This window comes from Cygnus olor, chromosome 11, assembly GCF_009769625.2.
Source record: "Cygnus olor isolate bCygOlo1 chromosome 11, bCygOlo1.pri.v2, whole genome shotgun sequence".
In the NCBI taxonomy this organism is placed as follows: domain Eukaryota; kingdom Metazoa; phylum Chordata; class Aves; order Anseriformes; family Anatidae; genus Cygnus; species Cygnus olor.
In genome coordinates, this window is record NC_049179.1 from 11,498,998 (window position 1) to 11,515,406 (window position 16,409).

Sequence of the window (16,409 nt, forward strand, 5' to 3'; positions counted from 1 at the left end):
AGGCAGATGTGTCAAAAGAATATGAAAAAACAGTGTTAGACTGAGAAAATCCCACAAAGGTAAGAGGGAAGAGTGGGCACAGAATCGCATTATACAAAAACAGCATCAATCTTTCTCCTTCAAACTTGGATGTGAGGTTGTAGAATTGTTAGTTATGAAAAAAGCCTAATATTTATGTAAAGTTGGCAAATGTGATTCAAATTGGTAAATTAGGACCTGAAAATAATCACGAGATGGTAGCAATGCAAATCTATGGTGGTGGTTTTTAGATTATTTTCCCAGTATGTAATAGTACTCAGTTTGTCCTAGAACTTGAAGCAAGCCTTCTGCAGTGACTAATTGGAAACTTAGTGTATTTTAGGGTTTTCTTAAAAATTATCCATTATGTTGCTAGTAAAAGCAGGAAAAAATTAGTCAAATGTGCTGGTTAGACATTTCTCCAACTGAATTATTTTGATCACAGAATAACATTTGTGTCCTCACATCCCACAAACTTAACTACAGTTTAATCTGTGTGAACTCTTAATAACGATAAGAACTTCAGCGTTAGCCTGAGTGGTGATAGTGGTAATGGTCATGTCCAAATGGAGAATTTCCCACGGTTTTTACAGCACGGACCTTTGTAGCAAACAATGAAGAGAACCTTTTCTATTCGTTCTGCTTCCTGTGAGCAAATATTCTATTCCTCACGGTCTGTAACAAAATCATTCCAAGTGCAGGGTAGCTAAAACAAAAAAATACATTTATCTCTAGTAATATTTACCCTACCTGTAATGTGTTATTACCTATCTTATTCTAGTTCCAAACAGGACCTGCTGTTTGTTCTCTTCTGTACAGAACGAAAGACCAACCTGGTCAAACTATCAGCTTTGAGCAAAAGACGTAGGATATGTGTCATGTGGAGTATTTATTGTGTAGCTCAGCTCTGAAAGCATTGTTGAAAATATTGCTCCTTATTTGCTGTTCCGAACTGAAATCAAAAATGTAATTAGCTGCCAGCTTTCTTTGAGCAGGCATGCTTCCTATTTAAAATAATGTATTAGTTACTTGTAATGAGCTATAGTCACTGTTTTTGAGAACTGAGTTCTCTTTGACTTGGTCAGGCCATCCCCTTTCTCACTTTATTTGTTCCCCTTTATGGTAGCGTTTACAGTAAAGTCAAGAGAGGTTCCTAAATTCATACTAAGTATTGGGGACATCTTGTTAATTTTTTCTTGATGTTTCCAAGGAAATGTGAGATAAAGCAAATGAATATGCATACGATATGTTGCTGTGTGCTCTTCTTGCACTCTTCTTTCAATGCCTTTTTTATCAATTTATTTTCTTATTTCAGTATATTAATCTGCATGTGTATCAGAGTATCTTTGTATCTCTGAAACAGTTCATTCTCAAATATCTAATCACAGCAGAAACTAGGAATGGTTTTCACACTGTTCTGTAGAAAGTACACTGTGGAGGAAGCAGTAACTACTTATTAGAATAATGAAAGAGTTCAGACTGCATTGTAGTACATGAGGCAGCAAGTCAGAGCTTCTCTGACAGCCAGTTCCCTTTTGTATCATGAGAACAGAGAGACTGCTGCAATGTACCAGACTAAGGGGCTGCCTAGCCTGGTATCCTGTTCCAACAGTGGCTTGCTGTAAGCAGGAGCCCCAGAAATAGCAAAAATAAGGCAAACATATGTTATCTTACATAACAATTTCTATTTCTAGTGTTTAGTCCATTTAGACCATTAAGATCTTTAAGTTCTACTTCTCTTTTTCCCCAGGACTGCCTGGTATCAGTGTAGAGTGAGTTCCTTCTGATGAAGACAGTTAGTGCTCAACATTGAATAGTGTCAAAAATTGTGCTGCCAAAACAGGTCAGGATGTGTTTTCAGTCCCTAAAACTGGAACAAGGGGGACTCTGTGGCCATTCTTCCAAACCGAGAACAATCCAGGTGGAGGACTTGGAGGAATTCTGGAAATATAAGGTCATATCCCAGTGCTTATGCGTATCATATGTGAGAAAAGCAAGCATGATGTGCAAAGATATGTTTTCCCAGCTCAGCAGTCTAAGGTGATACCAGTGGAGGAGTGTAACTGTGCAATATAACCTGGTCTGATCTGGAAGGGCAGAATTTCCATAAAGAGGATCACTGCTTTGTATTGCAGCTCTGGGGCTGGTAACAACTGTATTGCCTTTCCTTCCATCAGTGAGGGACTGATGAATTGGGATGCTCTTCTCGGTAAAACTCATTTCTATATTTTTATTTTTTAAAAGTCCCCACATAGAACTGCAGTATCAAATTTGTTACATACTCATCCCTTTGTTACAATGACTACTGCTAGTGCTGGTTTCAGTGTGCAAAAGTAATACAGCTGCTTTTATTTGGTTTTGGAAGTTCTTGAGCTTCTTCTCCCATGGGTCTGATGTTAATGTGTCTTGTATTTATGATGGATTAATGTGAGACTTCTGAAAGATCCTTTCAAGATGGGAAAGGCAGTCCCATTTTGGGGCAGAGCAGAGGCAGCTCATTTCAGAGATGTACTGTCTTACACATCAAAAGAGCAGAGATGAGAACATACAAGAGACTAAAAGCCCTCAGTTGGGAGGAGTTAGATAAACACTCACCAATAACCTGCCTACGTTAAACCTTTTCCAGAATGCCTGAGTCTGAGATAACAAGAGCTATAAAGCGTGAGCAGCTAGCAGGGCGCCAGACTGGACTGTCCACAGCTCACTGAAGGGTTGCGGGCCAAGTCTGAAGAGGTGCTTTTAGAAGGAGTCAGTATGGAGCCTGAGGAGTACAGACAGAGAGGTGAGTGATCCTCTGCTCTTGGAAGTAGGTAGCGTTTGCCCATGGGGAAGAACTGTTGTAGGGCTGTGAATGGTACCCAGAAATGAGGGTGGACTGTGTACTTTTTAACGGCACATGTCCTTGATTCTTTAGATCTGCTGGGGCTGAGACGATAATATATCCCTAGGCTGAGTTTGATTTAATGGAGTTAAAGTAAGTGGCTGAGTTAGGCTTTTTGATCTCTCATTTAAAATACTGTGGGAAAGCTCCAAAACTGATTCTGAATAAACACGTGAAGGGGCTATGTACTATGGCTCTTCCTTGGCTGATACCATGAAACTTTACTGATACTGGTGCAGTTCTGGAGATGGGGAGCGAACTTTGGTCCCACGGCTGGAGAAAATTGCCTAGTAAGTGGAGAAAGATTAGGTGTGGAGCTGTGTAGTTGTTTTCAGAGGATGCAAAAGGAGTTATGCCTTAATAACAGGGAAGCATGAGGCATTATGGCAATTTTTGTGAGTGCAATTTCACTTCATCTGTAGGTAAGAAAATCTCTATCACCTCAGTAATCAAACAGACTGTAACTGTACCCATGCTCATATTTTAAAGATATATTTGAGCTATTGAGTAATGACAATGAAGTAACCCCAGGAATCCGTTTTGTCCCTATGAAGCCTGCTCTAGAAGCTGTGTCCCTAAATTATTAGATGGGACAGGTAAGGTGTAAAGGTTGAGTAACTTTTCCTAGATCATCTAGTCACAGAGCCAGAGATTAATTCAGGTCTCCCAACTGCGGCCCAGTCTCTTCTGTAGAAGGATGTTCACTCTGAATAATCGGAAACCTTCACAAGGTCATACAGCTCCCATGTATGGGGTTTTATGTGTGTGTTCCCAGATAAGCAGGAACATTAATTTGTGAGACTGGTTCATGATACAGTGAATTGTGACTAGTGCTATGGAATATGGCTGTATTTTCTTAAATGAGCGAAGTGATGAGTTTATTCTCAGGGAATGCTGACAAGTATTATTTTCGCTGATGATTCATATAGCCTTAAGCTAAGACTCAGAGGACTAGTCTGAATCAAATGTTGAACAGAAATTCATATCTAATTTTTTTTGTAAATTCTGTATCTATTTCAAAATTGTTAATGGATGTGGTAAAATGGACTTTTTAATTCGGTCTTCTCTGTAGCTGCCAGCTAGCAACATGAGATTTACATGAATTTCTTGTATGTTTCTGCTCCATTCTGAAGTTCAGAAATGATAAGAACTAGAAGCGGTGAGACTGAGGAATGTGCTGGATCCCTTGCTTCTGAATCTCCTGAAGTACTTGTGCATAGGATAAGTGGGGCTTCGGTGGGGCTGTGGGCTGTTTGGTGTTTTAGTTCCCATGGCTATCCTGGGAGCAGTATTTCAAGCCCTGTCAAATGCCAGTGACAGATTGCATGAAGTGCTAGTCATGATAATCGGTTTATCTGCAGTCTAAACTCAAAGCAAAGCATTGGTTTGCTTCTTCCAGGGAAAGAAATGGTGGATTACATTTGCCAGTACCTGAGCAATGTGAGAGAGAGACGGGTGACTCCTGATGTACAGCCAGGTTACATGAGAGCTCAGCTGCCGGATTCTGCCCCGATGGACCCAGACAGCTGGGACAACATCTTTGGAGATATAGAGAAGATTATTATGCCTGGGGTAAGAAATAAATTATAATTGTGACAGGAAAAAGTCACTAATACCTGAGGTGAACACCCACATTCTGGGAATGCACAAATTCTGCTGAACATTTGTTTAGATACATGCTTACATTAGTGTCCAGCATACAAGTTTCTTCGGGAGAGGAGGGCTATATAATTATGAATTGCTGTGTATAGCTAAAGACAAGCTCATGAAATGAGCAAGAGCAACTAACAAAGTTGATTTGGGGATTCCCCATATACGGATAAGTCTTTCAGACTTTGTGCAATAATTTTCAAAAGATCATTCTTTCCTGTTCAAAATCTTTGTCTGCCTGTTTAATTCAGATAAATGCTTTTGCTATAATTTGGAATTTATCTAATAACGACACAGTGTTATCACTTGCTACTGCTGCACTCCTGTTGATATTATCTCCGTAGCTTTCTGCTAGCTGTTCTAGAATTGCACGTATTATGCTGCTGTGATCCTTTCCCATCACGTAAAACAGATGCTAATCACTACATCTCGTACAGAATTTTGCCGCATTTTCAGACTTAACTTCCAGATAATTTTGTTCTAGGTTGTCCATTGGCAAAGTCCGCACATGCATGCCTACTTTCCAGCTCTTACTTCTTGGCCTTCACTCCTCGGAGATATGTTGGCTGATGCAATTAACTGCTTGGGATTCACATGGGTAAACTACTCTTTTTATTTTGTTACTTTAGATATCCTTCTTCTGTGTATGTTATGGAGGAACAGGTCATAGTCATTCTGGTTCTGTGAGTCAGTACAACTTTTTACTGTAAACCATTGTATTGTAAGCTGTTTGCGTAATTGAAGAATGTCACTTGTAAAAAATAAATTATATATATAAAACCAAACATTACCTAGTAATCAGAGTTGAATGGAGAAAATACACCACTAGAAAGGTATGTTTTCTAATTAATTGCATATCCAAACAGTTGGTATTGTTCCCTGATGATTTATTTACTCCCAGTGCTAAGACTGTTGCACTGCAGGCAGAGCAGCAAGCACCCATGACTGCAAGTTAGGCTGGACTTCATTTCAGTTCTCCTGATCCTTTGAGAGAACACATTTACTGTTCTTCTCCTTCTAAAAGTGATTGTTTGGCAGCCTGTCCCAGAATGTCTGAGTATTTGGTGTCCTCCTGCCACTACCAACGCTACTTGGCTATGACTCTACAGACCTCAGTGGCATTCTGAAGCCAACGTCTTCTCCATTGGTGAAGGTGCCCAGATCTTTAGGTGTATGTCTCCATGTTAAGAAAACAGTAGAAACTCATAAACCTATAAGAATTTGGTTATGGTCTCCATGTACTTGTATCTGATTAGCTCATTGCATATACAGGAGCGTCCATTTTCTATGTTCTCTATCTAGTTTTGACAGAATTTTAAGTTTGCAATGTAAATGGATTCTTTCATAAGTGGAAAGCTTGGCACTGCAGAACAACTTCTATCTTTCTTTTGCTGCTCTTCAAAAACCCACCCTTAACTCTCCTCAGCTGAAAGACGGATCAGTCTCCTTTCTCTTTAGGAACCGAGAGCATATGCTCATACTGAACTGTAGTTCTGCATTTTAGCCTCAAATGGCTTGTTGTGACTTCTTAATGACTCTAAAATTATTGGTAGTTCAGAAGCTCAGTGCTGAGGTGATACTAGGAAGCTGAAGAGAACATTTTAAGGGGGTTGGTAAGAGTCTCTGTATTTGATATTGCAAGAGAGCAACTGGTAATAAGAGAATGAGCAAGACACCTAAACTGTAATCTCAGCATCAAAGTCTGTATTAGAGAACTCACCAAATAACATCATTTTTATTATAATAGTGTTGCACTTTGCCAGGTATGAGCCATAGCCTTATAGGGTTAGCTGTTTACAAACTTTGTAGCATTAGATACATAATCTGCACCTTTGTTAGGTCTAGGTGAGATTTCTCCCAAGGCAATTAAGAGTGTTAATAGCCATTAATTAAAATGTGATATGTGGCATGCTCTCTAAGGGTTAAACTCCTATTGTATTTGCTGGGTGAATTTAGAACATTGTTCTCTTTGTTTGATTTTCTAGGCCTCCAGTCCAGCCTGTACAGAACTGGAAATGAATGTGATGGATTGGTTGGCTAAAATGCTGGGCCTTCCAGATAAATTCCTGCACCACCATCCTGACAGTGTGGGTGGAGGAGTACTACAGGTAAGGGAGATCAGAGGTGGCCTCATCAACATTTCTGTGTTCACTGCAGTAAATTTCCCTATAGGTGATCATTTTCCTTGAGGCAAAATCCACAAGATTTGTCATATAAGTCTATATGGGGACAAATCTCATCTTGATGTTTCCTTCCCAGATTTTAGGATTAAATTTAGATGATTATGGAATAGGAATTACTATTGCTTTTAGTCCTGACTGCATTATGGACTAGGAGCAGGTACTTTTGTGGACTTAAGGATAAACGAGATAATCAGATTTGGTTTCTTCAGTCTGTTTCACATCACTAGAGTATTCACCAAAGTTATTCCTGCACAATTAGAGAAGGGGGAAGACTTGTCACTGTCTTGCCAGCAAATAAAGACTGCTGGCAGAAGGACATAAATTCGTTTCCCTTCTTCTGATGTTGACTTTGTGCCTCTGGAAGTTGCAAGATCCAAGGCCTGAATCTTCTTTCATACAGCCTAAGCAAGTATTCCCTGGAATCAATGCTAAGGCTCTGTGTTATTATAAGGAGCTTTGCTCAGGTTTGTAGTTTTTGTGGTAGATAGTACATTTAATCTATAGAAGAACAAAAGTAATTTATTTACTCAGTCATGCACTTCAGTCCTCTACATTAAAAATATAGAGAAACTAAAAAGCTTTGTTTTGTGTTGCTGGCCCAGAGAGCTGTTCATTAGCTAGTGAATTCCCATTGCATCTGAGAAAAGCAGTTGTGGAAATTTAAAAATAAAAAAAAAAAGGGGGGGAGGTAGTTGAGAGCATTTCAGTGACTTCAGTAAATCCTTGGCAAAACAGCAATAAAATAGTGAAATGTTGCAGTAAATGAGCAATGTCTTTTCAGAGCACTGTGAGTGAATCAACGTTGGTTGCGCTGCTGGCAGCAAGGAAAAACAAAATTCTGGAGATGAAGCTTTCTGAGCCAGATGCTGATGAGTCCTTGCTCAATTCTCGTCTCATCGCATATGCGTCTGATCAAGTAGGTTGTTACAGTTACAAAAAAAAACAAACTATTTTACTTCCATCTCACCCAGACCATACAGATGACAATGTGAACTTACATTACTGCACCAAGAGAAAAATACAACCATGAACGAATCCCTCTAACGCTGTTACCCTGTAATGCTGTTTTCTGCAGATGGGGAAATGAAATTGGTGTGAGATGAGATTTTGCAGGGTCCCAGCAGTCCAAAAGACTTCTTTCCTGTTTCTCACAAATCCTTACTCCAGTAACTAAGTGTTGATCTCATGCTGCTTCAGCTCTTGTTCCTTAACATCCTCCTTCCATTTGGAGACAGGCACACTCAGATCCTCAGTGTTGCTCTTGATTGTTGTCTCTGCTCCAGGCCTATGAACTTGTCCTTGGAGAAAATGCCTACACAGTGATGTGACTCTGCCTGCAAACCTGTTCTGTCCTTTGGCTCCTGAACTGAACAATCATACTCCCCTGTGAAAACAGCAGCAGGAGACACACTCATGCTGGTTCTTCATGTAACTAAAAGGGTTTTTGATTGCGAGGTGTTTTGGTCTATGCCAGCCCCAAACTAGGCACGCTTCAGGACTTTTTGTCTTCAGACAGTGAGGAGGGAATATGTTAAGGTAGCTTCATTTCTAGAAAGTCCTTTAAGATTCGAGTTTTGATAAATGGCCCTCCAAACACAAGATAAGTATGCCTCATAAGATTTTTAGAGACCAGAACACAAATAAATGGATCGTATGTGTTCCTTGAAATTACAATGTGTTCTTTCTTCTTTCTTCTTGTTATTCACAAGGAACAAACTTTCAGACTTACATTAGTCTGGATTATAACAACAACTTTATCTATGCTTTTATTGTCTTTTATAAGGCCATAATTTATCACAGTTTTTGAGCCTCAGAGCTTGCTTTCTTAATGCTTTTTTTAAAATTTTTTTTTAAGGCACATTCTTCTGTAGAAAAGGCTGGCTTGATTTCTCTTGTGAAGATGAAATTTCTGCCCGTGGATGAGAACTTTTCCCTTAGAGGTGAAACTCTGAAAAAAGCCATTGCAGAAGACAGAAAGAAAGGCCTAGTGCCCATCTTTGTATGTTCAGCTTTCTGTTTGAGAGTATTGATATTCTTAATGTCATCAGAAGAAATGTCTTAGATATAATTTTACTATGTTAAAATACTTTAGTTGAAGATGAAAATGTATGTGAGAATTTTGCATTTTATTGAACTCAGGAATGTTGATATCGTTTCATTTTTACTACATTAATAGCCTCCCCAGTTTTAAAATGCTGCATCCATTTATTAAAAACAAAAAAAGCCATCTGAACAGTTTTTTCTTCTAGGTTTGTGCAACTTTGGGTACAACTGGTGTCTGTGCTTTTGACAATCTCTCAGAACTGGGCCCGATTTGTAAGTGTCCTTTTCCCCCTGATTTTAAACTATGATAGCACAGAGAAGATAGTGTGACAATTTTTCACGTCAAAACCAAGGAGAGTAGAAAGACTAACGAGCGGAGTTTTTCAAATGTGTCTCAAAGATGAGTGGAGTCAGTATAAGTCTCTGAAGTGATTTCTGTAAGGTTAGGATGCTAAAATACATTCCATTCCAGATGGATGACACTTGCCAGCTGATAGATCTTTAATGTGGTTATTCAGGGAATACACAGAGCATACGCTACCGACTGCAGTATTATTGCAGGACGGATACTAAACATTTAACCTAGCAAAGGAGTTTTGAAGGTAGTGATTGGTAGGACATCCTTTGTGGTCACCAGTTCAATAGGTAAATTTGATATTGTTGCAGATTCTATTCCAGCGTAAATTCTGACAAGTAAGTGCTGAAGATCTATGGCACTTTCTGTTACGTGTCAGAGCATGGCTTCTATCTCTGAGTCCTTTTGCTTGCATTTATTTTGGCTTTGTGTGAATGAGTTATACTGGGGAATTTCAATTAGTAAAAAGGCGGTGACAGAAATCAAATGTTAAAAAGCCTCATCCAAAATTTGGAATAGTGAATTTTTCTAGAGTTGGCTCCATCTGGATTCAGCATTATCCCATATTTTGTGGTTCTAGTTCCACAGCTTTATGATATAACTCGATTGTCAATTGCTTGTATTGTGTTTTATTTTTGTTAACCTGTCCACCTCCTGCAAAAAAGTATGCCTAGTTTTCAGAGAGAAGAGTACTACTTTAACTTAAGCACGTACTCTGATTCATTATATCCCTTACATAACAATGATTTCATTTCTAACAGGTGATGCTGAGGGACTCTGGCTTCACATTGATGCTGCATATGCAGGAACAGCATTTGTGTGTCCTGAATTTCGATTGTTCTTGGATGGAATTGAATATGCAGATTCCTTTACTTTTAACCCTTCAAAATGGATGATGGTTCATTTTGACTGCACTGGATTTTGGTGAGTAAAGACAACACGAGAAGGATAACATGCAAATTGTAAAGTCTTTCTTTGCACATTTTTTTTGCTAAATACAGTTCATTCTACAATTGATAGGGTTAAAGATAAATACAAGTTACATCAAACCTTCAGTGTAAACCCTGTCTACCTCAGACATCCCAATTCAGGAGCTGCTGTTGATTTTATGGTAAGTTGCTATTTGAGTTGATATTTTAAATTGCCTATAAAGTGTTTAAATGTAGACTGCCAAATTCCTCTGGAGTTAGTTTTTAGGCAGCCTTACTACTTAACAGCATAAAAACAATCATACTGAGGTCTTAATGCAGATTAATTATTAAAACTTTGAAGTGGTTATGATAATTGGTTGTAAAATTGCTTTCATTTTTAGAGATTGAAGTATTCAAGATTTTTACACAGGTGGGGATCTAGCCTAGCCTTTTTTGTTAGAAGAGTCTTTTATGTGCATTGTATTGTTAAAATAATTCCTACTAAAGACATTTTGGGTAGTTTTCTTGTATCTTTGATATGTGATAAAATAGAGAAATGATTAAGCAATGGAAACACCATGCTCTGAAACAACAGTAACATGAATTACATTTTTCTTCACATTTATGTATTGATAGGAGAGCTGAGTCATTTCAATTTATATCCATTTTATAGCAGATTTCAGTACAGTAAAACAAAAGAATATTCAACTGCCAATTGTTTCAGCTATGATCTCACCCAAGCCCTGAAAAGATGAGTTTTCTTCAAATCCATGATGCTTTTCACTAGAGGGAGTGTAAGTGTAGAGAGGGAAAAGAAAAAATCACGGAGTCCCTCTTGTGGTTGAATAGGACCCTGCATGTTACTGTGTAGCTCCTTAGAAGTACTCTTATGTTTTGTCACTCTTCTCCACACAGTAGGTGTTATTTTCTCTGGAAGGGCTTACTCCTATATGAATTCTTGTTGGCTTGGGAAGATGTTCAGGATGGCACTTAAATATTCAGATTACAGGAACCGAAGTCAGCACTCAATCCTGAGTGTTAATGGACACATCTTAAGTTGATAACACTCTTTAAGTGCAAACAGTCGTTGTTATATGCCAGTAATTAAAATCCTAAACAACACCCCTCTGTTTCCTGAGGGGAACAGACAAAATCTTATTTTTGCAAATAATTGACAAATTTGTAGACATAGCGTTTTCTTGATGGCTATTTCCTAGGCTTAGCTGGGTTTCAGTAGCATGCAATTTGTTGTCTCAGTGGAGGTTTCTGACATGAGTACAGGTCTGAAACAACAGACCTTGTAGTGTAAGGGTTCAGTCCTTTCTGTCGTTTTTGCCCTTATTGATATGCTGTTGTGTTTTCACAGCACTGGCAAATTCCATTGAGTCGTCGATTTCGTTCTTTGAAGCTGTGGTTTGTGATTCGTTCATTTGGGGTGAAAAAGCTTCAAGCTCACATCCGGCATGTATGTACATTAACAGTGCAAGCATAAGTGTATTATGCTGATTTATCAGTAGTGGAGTTCATTAAATTCAGTCATGCAAAGATGAGTAACAAATCCTTTCATGTACAAAGTTTGCCTGTGAACACTAAACATGTGCTGACTTTAACTAATCTGTAAAGATTGACTGTGTGGACAAAACGTCTTCTGTATCCTTTTTGGAAGCAATAGGCAATGGAAAGCAACTTGATAAGTCAATACCTCTGCACATCATTGAGTAAGTTTGTAGAGGCTTTCCTTGAGGCAAGGTGGCAGCTGTTTGGGAGGCAAGCTGTGAAGGATGGCTGAACCCATTGCAATGAAACTTCACAGGCTTAAGTCTTTGATGGAGTGTATGTATCATATTGTGGATCAATGGTTGCTGCAAAAGGAATTTAATCTGTGAAAAGAAACACGCAGTTTTCAAACCTTCTCAAAATTCCTATATGTAGCCCAGCTACTCTTCTACATTGTCAAGGGTTTGGGCAAATAGAGACAGTCTTAAAAATTCTTAGCTTTGTTGTTGTTCTTAGCTTTGCTGCCATACATAGAAATGAATGGAGTGATCTGTTTTAATGAGGAGGGATGTTTTTTTTAACTACTTAGTTTAGTGTCTTACACTGTGTTTTTGATGAACCAATACATAACTACTTTTTTTCTTAATTACAGGGTACTGAAACAGCCAAATTCTTTGAATCTTTAGTTGAAAGTGATCCACTCTTTGAAATTCCTGCCAAGAGACATCTTGGACTGGTTGTATTTCGTTTAAAGGTAAAAAAATGGGCTATTTTAATCTATTTTAGACTATTTCCATGAATTATTTGACTACAGATGATCTCTCCAGAGGCATTAAGAACTACGAATAAACTTTCATATAAGAATTGGTAATGCTGAAATTCTTACAAAGATGTTTGGATGTCACTGGAAACTGTAACAGTTGTACTTTTTTCTTTTCCCTATGCATATTTAAAACAGGGTCCCAACTGGCTGACAGAAAAACTCCTGAAAGAACTAAGCAGTTCTGGCAAGCTCTTCCTTGTTCCAGCAACCATTCATGACAAGTTCATCATTCGCTTTACTGTAACATCTCAGTTCACCACTAGGGAAGATATTCTGCAAGACTGGAACATCATTCAACATACCGCAGCCCAAATCATTAGCCAGAATTATGGGTTACACCACATCAGTTCTGGTGATGAGGCAAGAATCCCTGATATGGTAACGGAACATAATTCTAATGTTATCAGTAATGCTTCTCAGCTATATGTAGAAGAAGAAAAATACAAAATACCTTCCAGAAAAATAGTAGTTCAGCCTAAGAAAGTAGCAATGAGTTACAATACATGTGTGATCAGTCAGCAAGTGAAAGGTCAAGGGGACCCTCTAGATGACTGTTTTCCAGAAGATGTGCAAGATGTTACCAAACATAAGTTAACCTCTTTCTTATTCAGTTATTTATCTATTCAAGGCAAGAAAAAGACAGCACGTTCCCTTAGCTGCAACAGTGTCCCAGTGACTGGTCTTCTTGAGCAATGTAACCCCAAAGCAGCAGCCACTGACAAGAAAGAATCTCATGCAAATGCTAGAATCCTTTCTAGGCTGCCTGAAGAGGTGATGATGCTCAAAAAAAGTGCCTTCAAAAAATTAATTAAGTTCTACAGTGTCCCAAACTTTCCAGAGTGTAGCATTCAGTGTGGCCTTCAGCTGCCTTGTTGTCCTCTGCAAGCCATTGTTTGACAAGTAAAAGAGATTGGTGCTTAAGAGCTCCCCAGGTAGAAAGAGAACCAAAGTTTGCTTATTCATATGCAATACTACATGTTATTTTGTTCAATATGTAAGCAATGGTAATGACCACCGAGAAAATTCCTGTGCTTTTACTGGAGTAAAACCTTGTGTATTTATAGATTAAAATGTCAAATAAATCTTGTAGACATGTAACATTAAACTCTCTGGTTTGTAGACTGTAGTAAAGAAAATGCAAACTTCTGTCTTGTAAACCGTCCTTTAACAGGACTGAGAGCTGGTAAACTAGAAACATTTTGACAGCGTACATTGGCCTCCATAGGGTGTTAACAATTCAGTTCTCTTTGCACCATTGATTATTTTTTTAATACGTTGACTTGAACTCTCTAGGCTGCTGTGAGGATGTGTGTATGTAGACAATGCCAACGTCACTTCTGAATTGTGTAAAGAGGAGGATGTAACCTTTCTAAGTGACTTACTATACTAGGGCAATTTTCAGCTTTTGAGTTTAAAAACAGAGCAGCCCTGCCATTCCATCTGTGCTAATCAGTTAACAGTGCACATGAGGCTTTATGTAACCATATTTCAAGAAAACAAGAATGGAATTGCCCTAAAACTGTGTTTGTGTCCATCTGATTAACTCTGAATTGTCCTAGCGCAGTCCATTTGAGAAACTAATTCAGGAAGGGGAGCACCTGCTTATATCTTTTCCTAGTGTGAGTGTGTAACAGTCAATTCAGACTGAAGTACAGGAGTGGGTAGGTCAGCAATCAAAGTCACTTTTGTGCAGAGTGGAGATGTGGAGGATGGAAGGACCCTCAGAGCAGGCAGCTTAGAAAACATAAAACTAAAGAGGAAGGGAGCACTAAGATGGTGGCTAAGAAATTCAAAGGAGAGGAAAAGCCAGGCTCATATGCATGTGTAGTTGGAAAAGTTCTGCTTTATTAAGTCAATCTCATATTCACATTTATTTCAAATACCAATATTGGCTAATATTCATAAATGGAATTTCCCAACACGGTTAGAATAACAGATCCTTCAAAACTTGATTATTATAAAACATGTATTTTTGGACATGCTCACAATTTGAAGTTACGTTTTTTTTTACTGAGTTATAAATGTCCTGGGTCATTTGTACGTACAGATTCTCTTTATCGTCCAGGAAATGCAGGCGATCTTTAATGACTGTTGGATTGAAACCCTCCTCCACTAGTTGTACCTTATGGTACTTAAGATTTGCTGTAAGTTCAATGGCACTCTGCAAAACAAAATTACACTTGTACTTACCAACATCATCATATAATATGGGAATTAGATTAAATTTTCTAGGTTTAAAGAGAATCATATTTTAAAAAAAATCTATACAGTGTAGAAATGGAAGCCTTACTAACAGAGGTAAAAACCATCTGCATTCATCTGATGATAATTACTGGCCCACATACTCAATAGTTCAATTATTCTGAATGCAAGAAGTGTTGGGGACACAGAAACAGACTAATGAAAGACTTCTTACTGCAGTATTTAAATGAGGCAGGAAGACATTAGTAACATTACTCATGCTATTTTCAACTTTTAGTCAGAAAGCATCACAGTGTTGATCCAGAAAATCATTTTGTTATGTGCTAAAACTCGGTTGTGAACTTCACATCCAACTTAAAAACAAATTTTTCAGACCACTAATAGGGTGCAACATTAACTTCTTAAAGAGTAACAGTTCTGCAGTGATGCAGCCATCTTATAGAGTCCTGACCCTATAGGAAGATCATTAATGACACTGTATGCTGTTAGAATATCTGTATCTTGTTTTCAGATAAAAAAGCAGTAGGATTATTCTCAGAAAAGAGCAAAGAAAATGCCCAGTTGAAGACTAGCCTTAAGCATGCTAGACGCGAAATTCTTTTCCAAGCCTAGCATCAGAATAGTAGATGACAGATTTTATGAAAATCTTCCTTCTTTAGAAAGTCTTTGGAAAGACTTTGGAAAAACAAGTCTGTATGCAGAAGCAACAGTCTGCCTGTAAACACATGACACATTAGTTGTGCTTACAGAGGAAACTTAGACTTGACACCAGACTTGTCTTTAGAAGGTGACTATCTGCATAAACTACTTCCATGTAACTTGGCTGGGCTGCGGTGGACTTAACCCTCAACCAAAAGATTCAGTTGGAATTAGTAACCAGACACTTGTTTACTTTGAATGCAAAATAGACCAAAAGGCTGTTTAGTATGTTCTTTATTCTTTCATTTGCATTTACTTAAATAGGGAATATATGTATAGCACACATCCCTTCTTACCCCAAGTCAAAAGACAGTAGAGGGAGAGCTGGCATAGGTGAGTATGCCTATGGGGCAGATACTCTGTTAACACAATCGATATGTTCCTCAGCAGTGAGAATGTACTACAGCTTGTAACCTGTCTACCTGTTAACCTTATACAAAAAGTGAGCATTTCTGTCCCACAGTCTAGCCTGGGATGCTCACTCAGAGATCTCCCTCACATGTCACAATACATGATAATTGAAATTATCACAAGTATCTGGTTTAAACCACGGTTTGCGTGTAAAATATTTTCATGTGTGCTTTCTTCTATTGCCAATTAAAAACAGTTTGAGCCACTGGTGGAAGGCAACAAGGTTATCATCCAAAGGGTATAAGGTGGGCACAGAGATACATAGCTGGGCCACCAGTGTCTCCAGGGATAACAGATAGCAGACATCTGGTGATTGTACTGGTATAAATAGCAAAGCACCTGAGCTCAATTTACTACACTTCGTACACGATCTGAAAAGCACAAATACGGCTCTAATTACTCATCAACTTATTCCTTTCACCTGACGTGCCTCAGCCTCTCAGCCCCCCGCGTTCACCTACCGGAGGACGGGGCACAGCCGGAGCCTCCCGCCGCAGCCCACCTTGCTCGGCACCCCCGGGACCGACCCCAGGCCCCCCAGAGGGGCTCGGCAGAGGCCCGAGGGCGGCGTTTCCCTCCCCCGGCACCTGAGCAGCGCCGTTCTCCTCACCCGGGGCCGCCAGCAGCCCCTCTGCTCTGGAAGTAGCGCCGCAAAGCCCCCCCATCCGCGCCGACCTCCCGGCCCCGCGCTGAGGGGTGGGCAGGCGGGGCGCCAAACCGCGCCTGGTGCTGAGGA

At 39.1% G+C, this 16,409-nt stretch overlaps 1 protein-coding gene and 1 long non-coding RNA gene across 3 annotated transcripts; one reads left to right on the plus strand and one right to left on the minus strand.

Moving 5' to 3' along the window:
- Nucleotides 1–52: 52 nt before the first annotated feature.
- On the plus strand, nucleotides 53–13,458 carry HDC (histidine decarboxylase). 2 transcript variants are annotated; one of them, XM_040569364.1, is made up of 13 exons: nucleotides 53–2,227; nucleotides 2,645–2,800; nucleotides 4,299–4,471; nucleotides 5,034–5,147; nucleotides 6,535–6,657; nucleotides 7,514–7,648; nucleotides 8,588–8,731; nucleotides 8,982–9,048; nucleotides 9,892–10,054; nucleotides 10,151–10,241; nucleotides 11,408–11,506; nucleotides 12,191–12,292; nucleotides 12,497–13,458. In XM_040569364.1, the coding sequence occupies exons 2-13, from the start codon at nucleotides 2,773–2,775 to the stop codon at nucleotides 13,256–13,258; spliced, it is 2,001 nt and encodes a 666-aa protein (XP_040425298.1). In that variant the 5' UTR covers nucleotides 53–2,227; nucleotides 2,645–2,772; the 3' UTR covers nucleotides 13,259–13,458. The 2 variants fall into 2 exon arrangements, with proteins under 2 accessions (XP_040425298.1, XP_040425297.1); XM_040569363.1 differs by having other exon boundaries at nucleotides 53–1,813.
- Nucleotides 13,459–14,189: 731 nt separating this feature from the next.
- LOC121075780 lies at nucleotides 14,190–16,370 on the minus strand. The gene is made up of 2 exons (XR_005823151.1): nucleotides 16,135–16,370; nucleotides 14,190–14,522 (listed from the first exon to the last, which is right to left on the minus strand). It is a non-coding gene; the product is annotated as an uncharacterized LOC121075780 (long non-coding RNA).
- Nucleotides 16,371–16,409: the final 39 nt, after the last annotated feature.

Excerpts from the sequence above, each read along its gene's own strand:
- HDC (XM_040569364.1), top strand. The coding sequence starts at position 2,773 with ATGGAGCCTGAGGAGTACAGACAGAGAG. Across the intron at positions 4,472-5,033 it reads AGAAGATTATTATGCCTGGG|GTTGTCCATTGGCAAAGTCC; the intron begins GTAAGAAATAAA and ends ATTTTGTTCTAG. Across the intron at positions 12,293-12,496 it reads TGGTTGTATTTCGTTTAAAG|GGTCCCAACTGGCTGACAGA; the intron begins GTAAAAAAATGG and ends TATTTAAAACAG.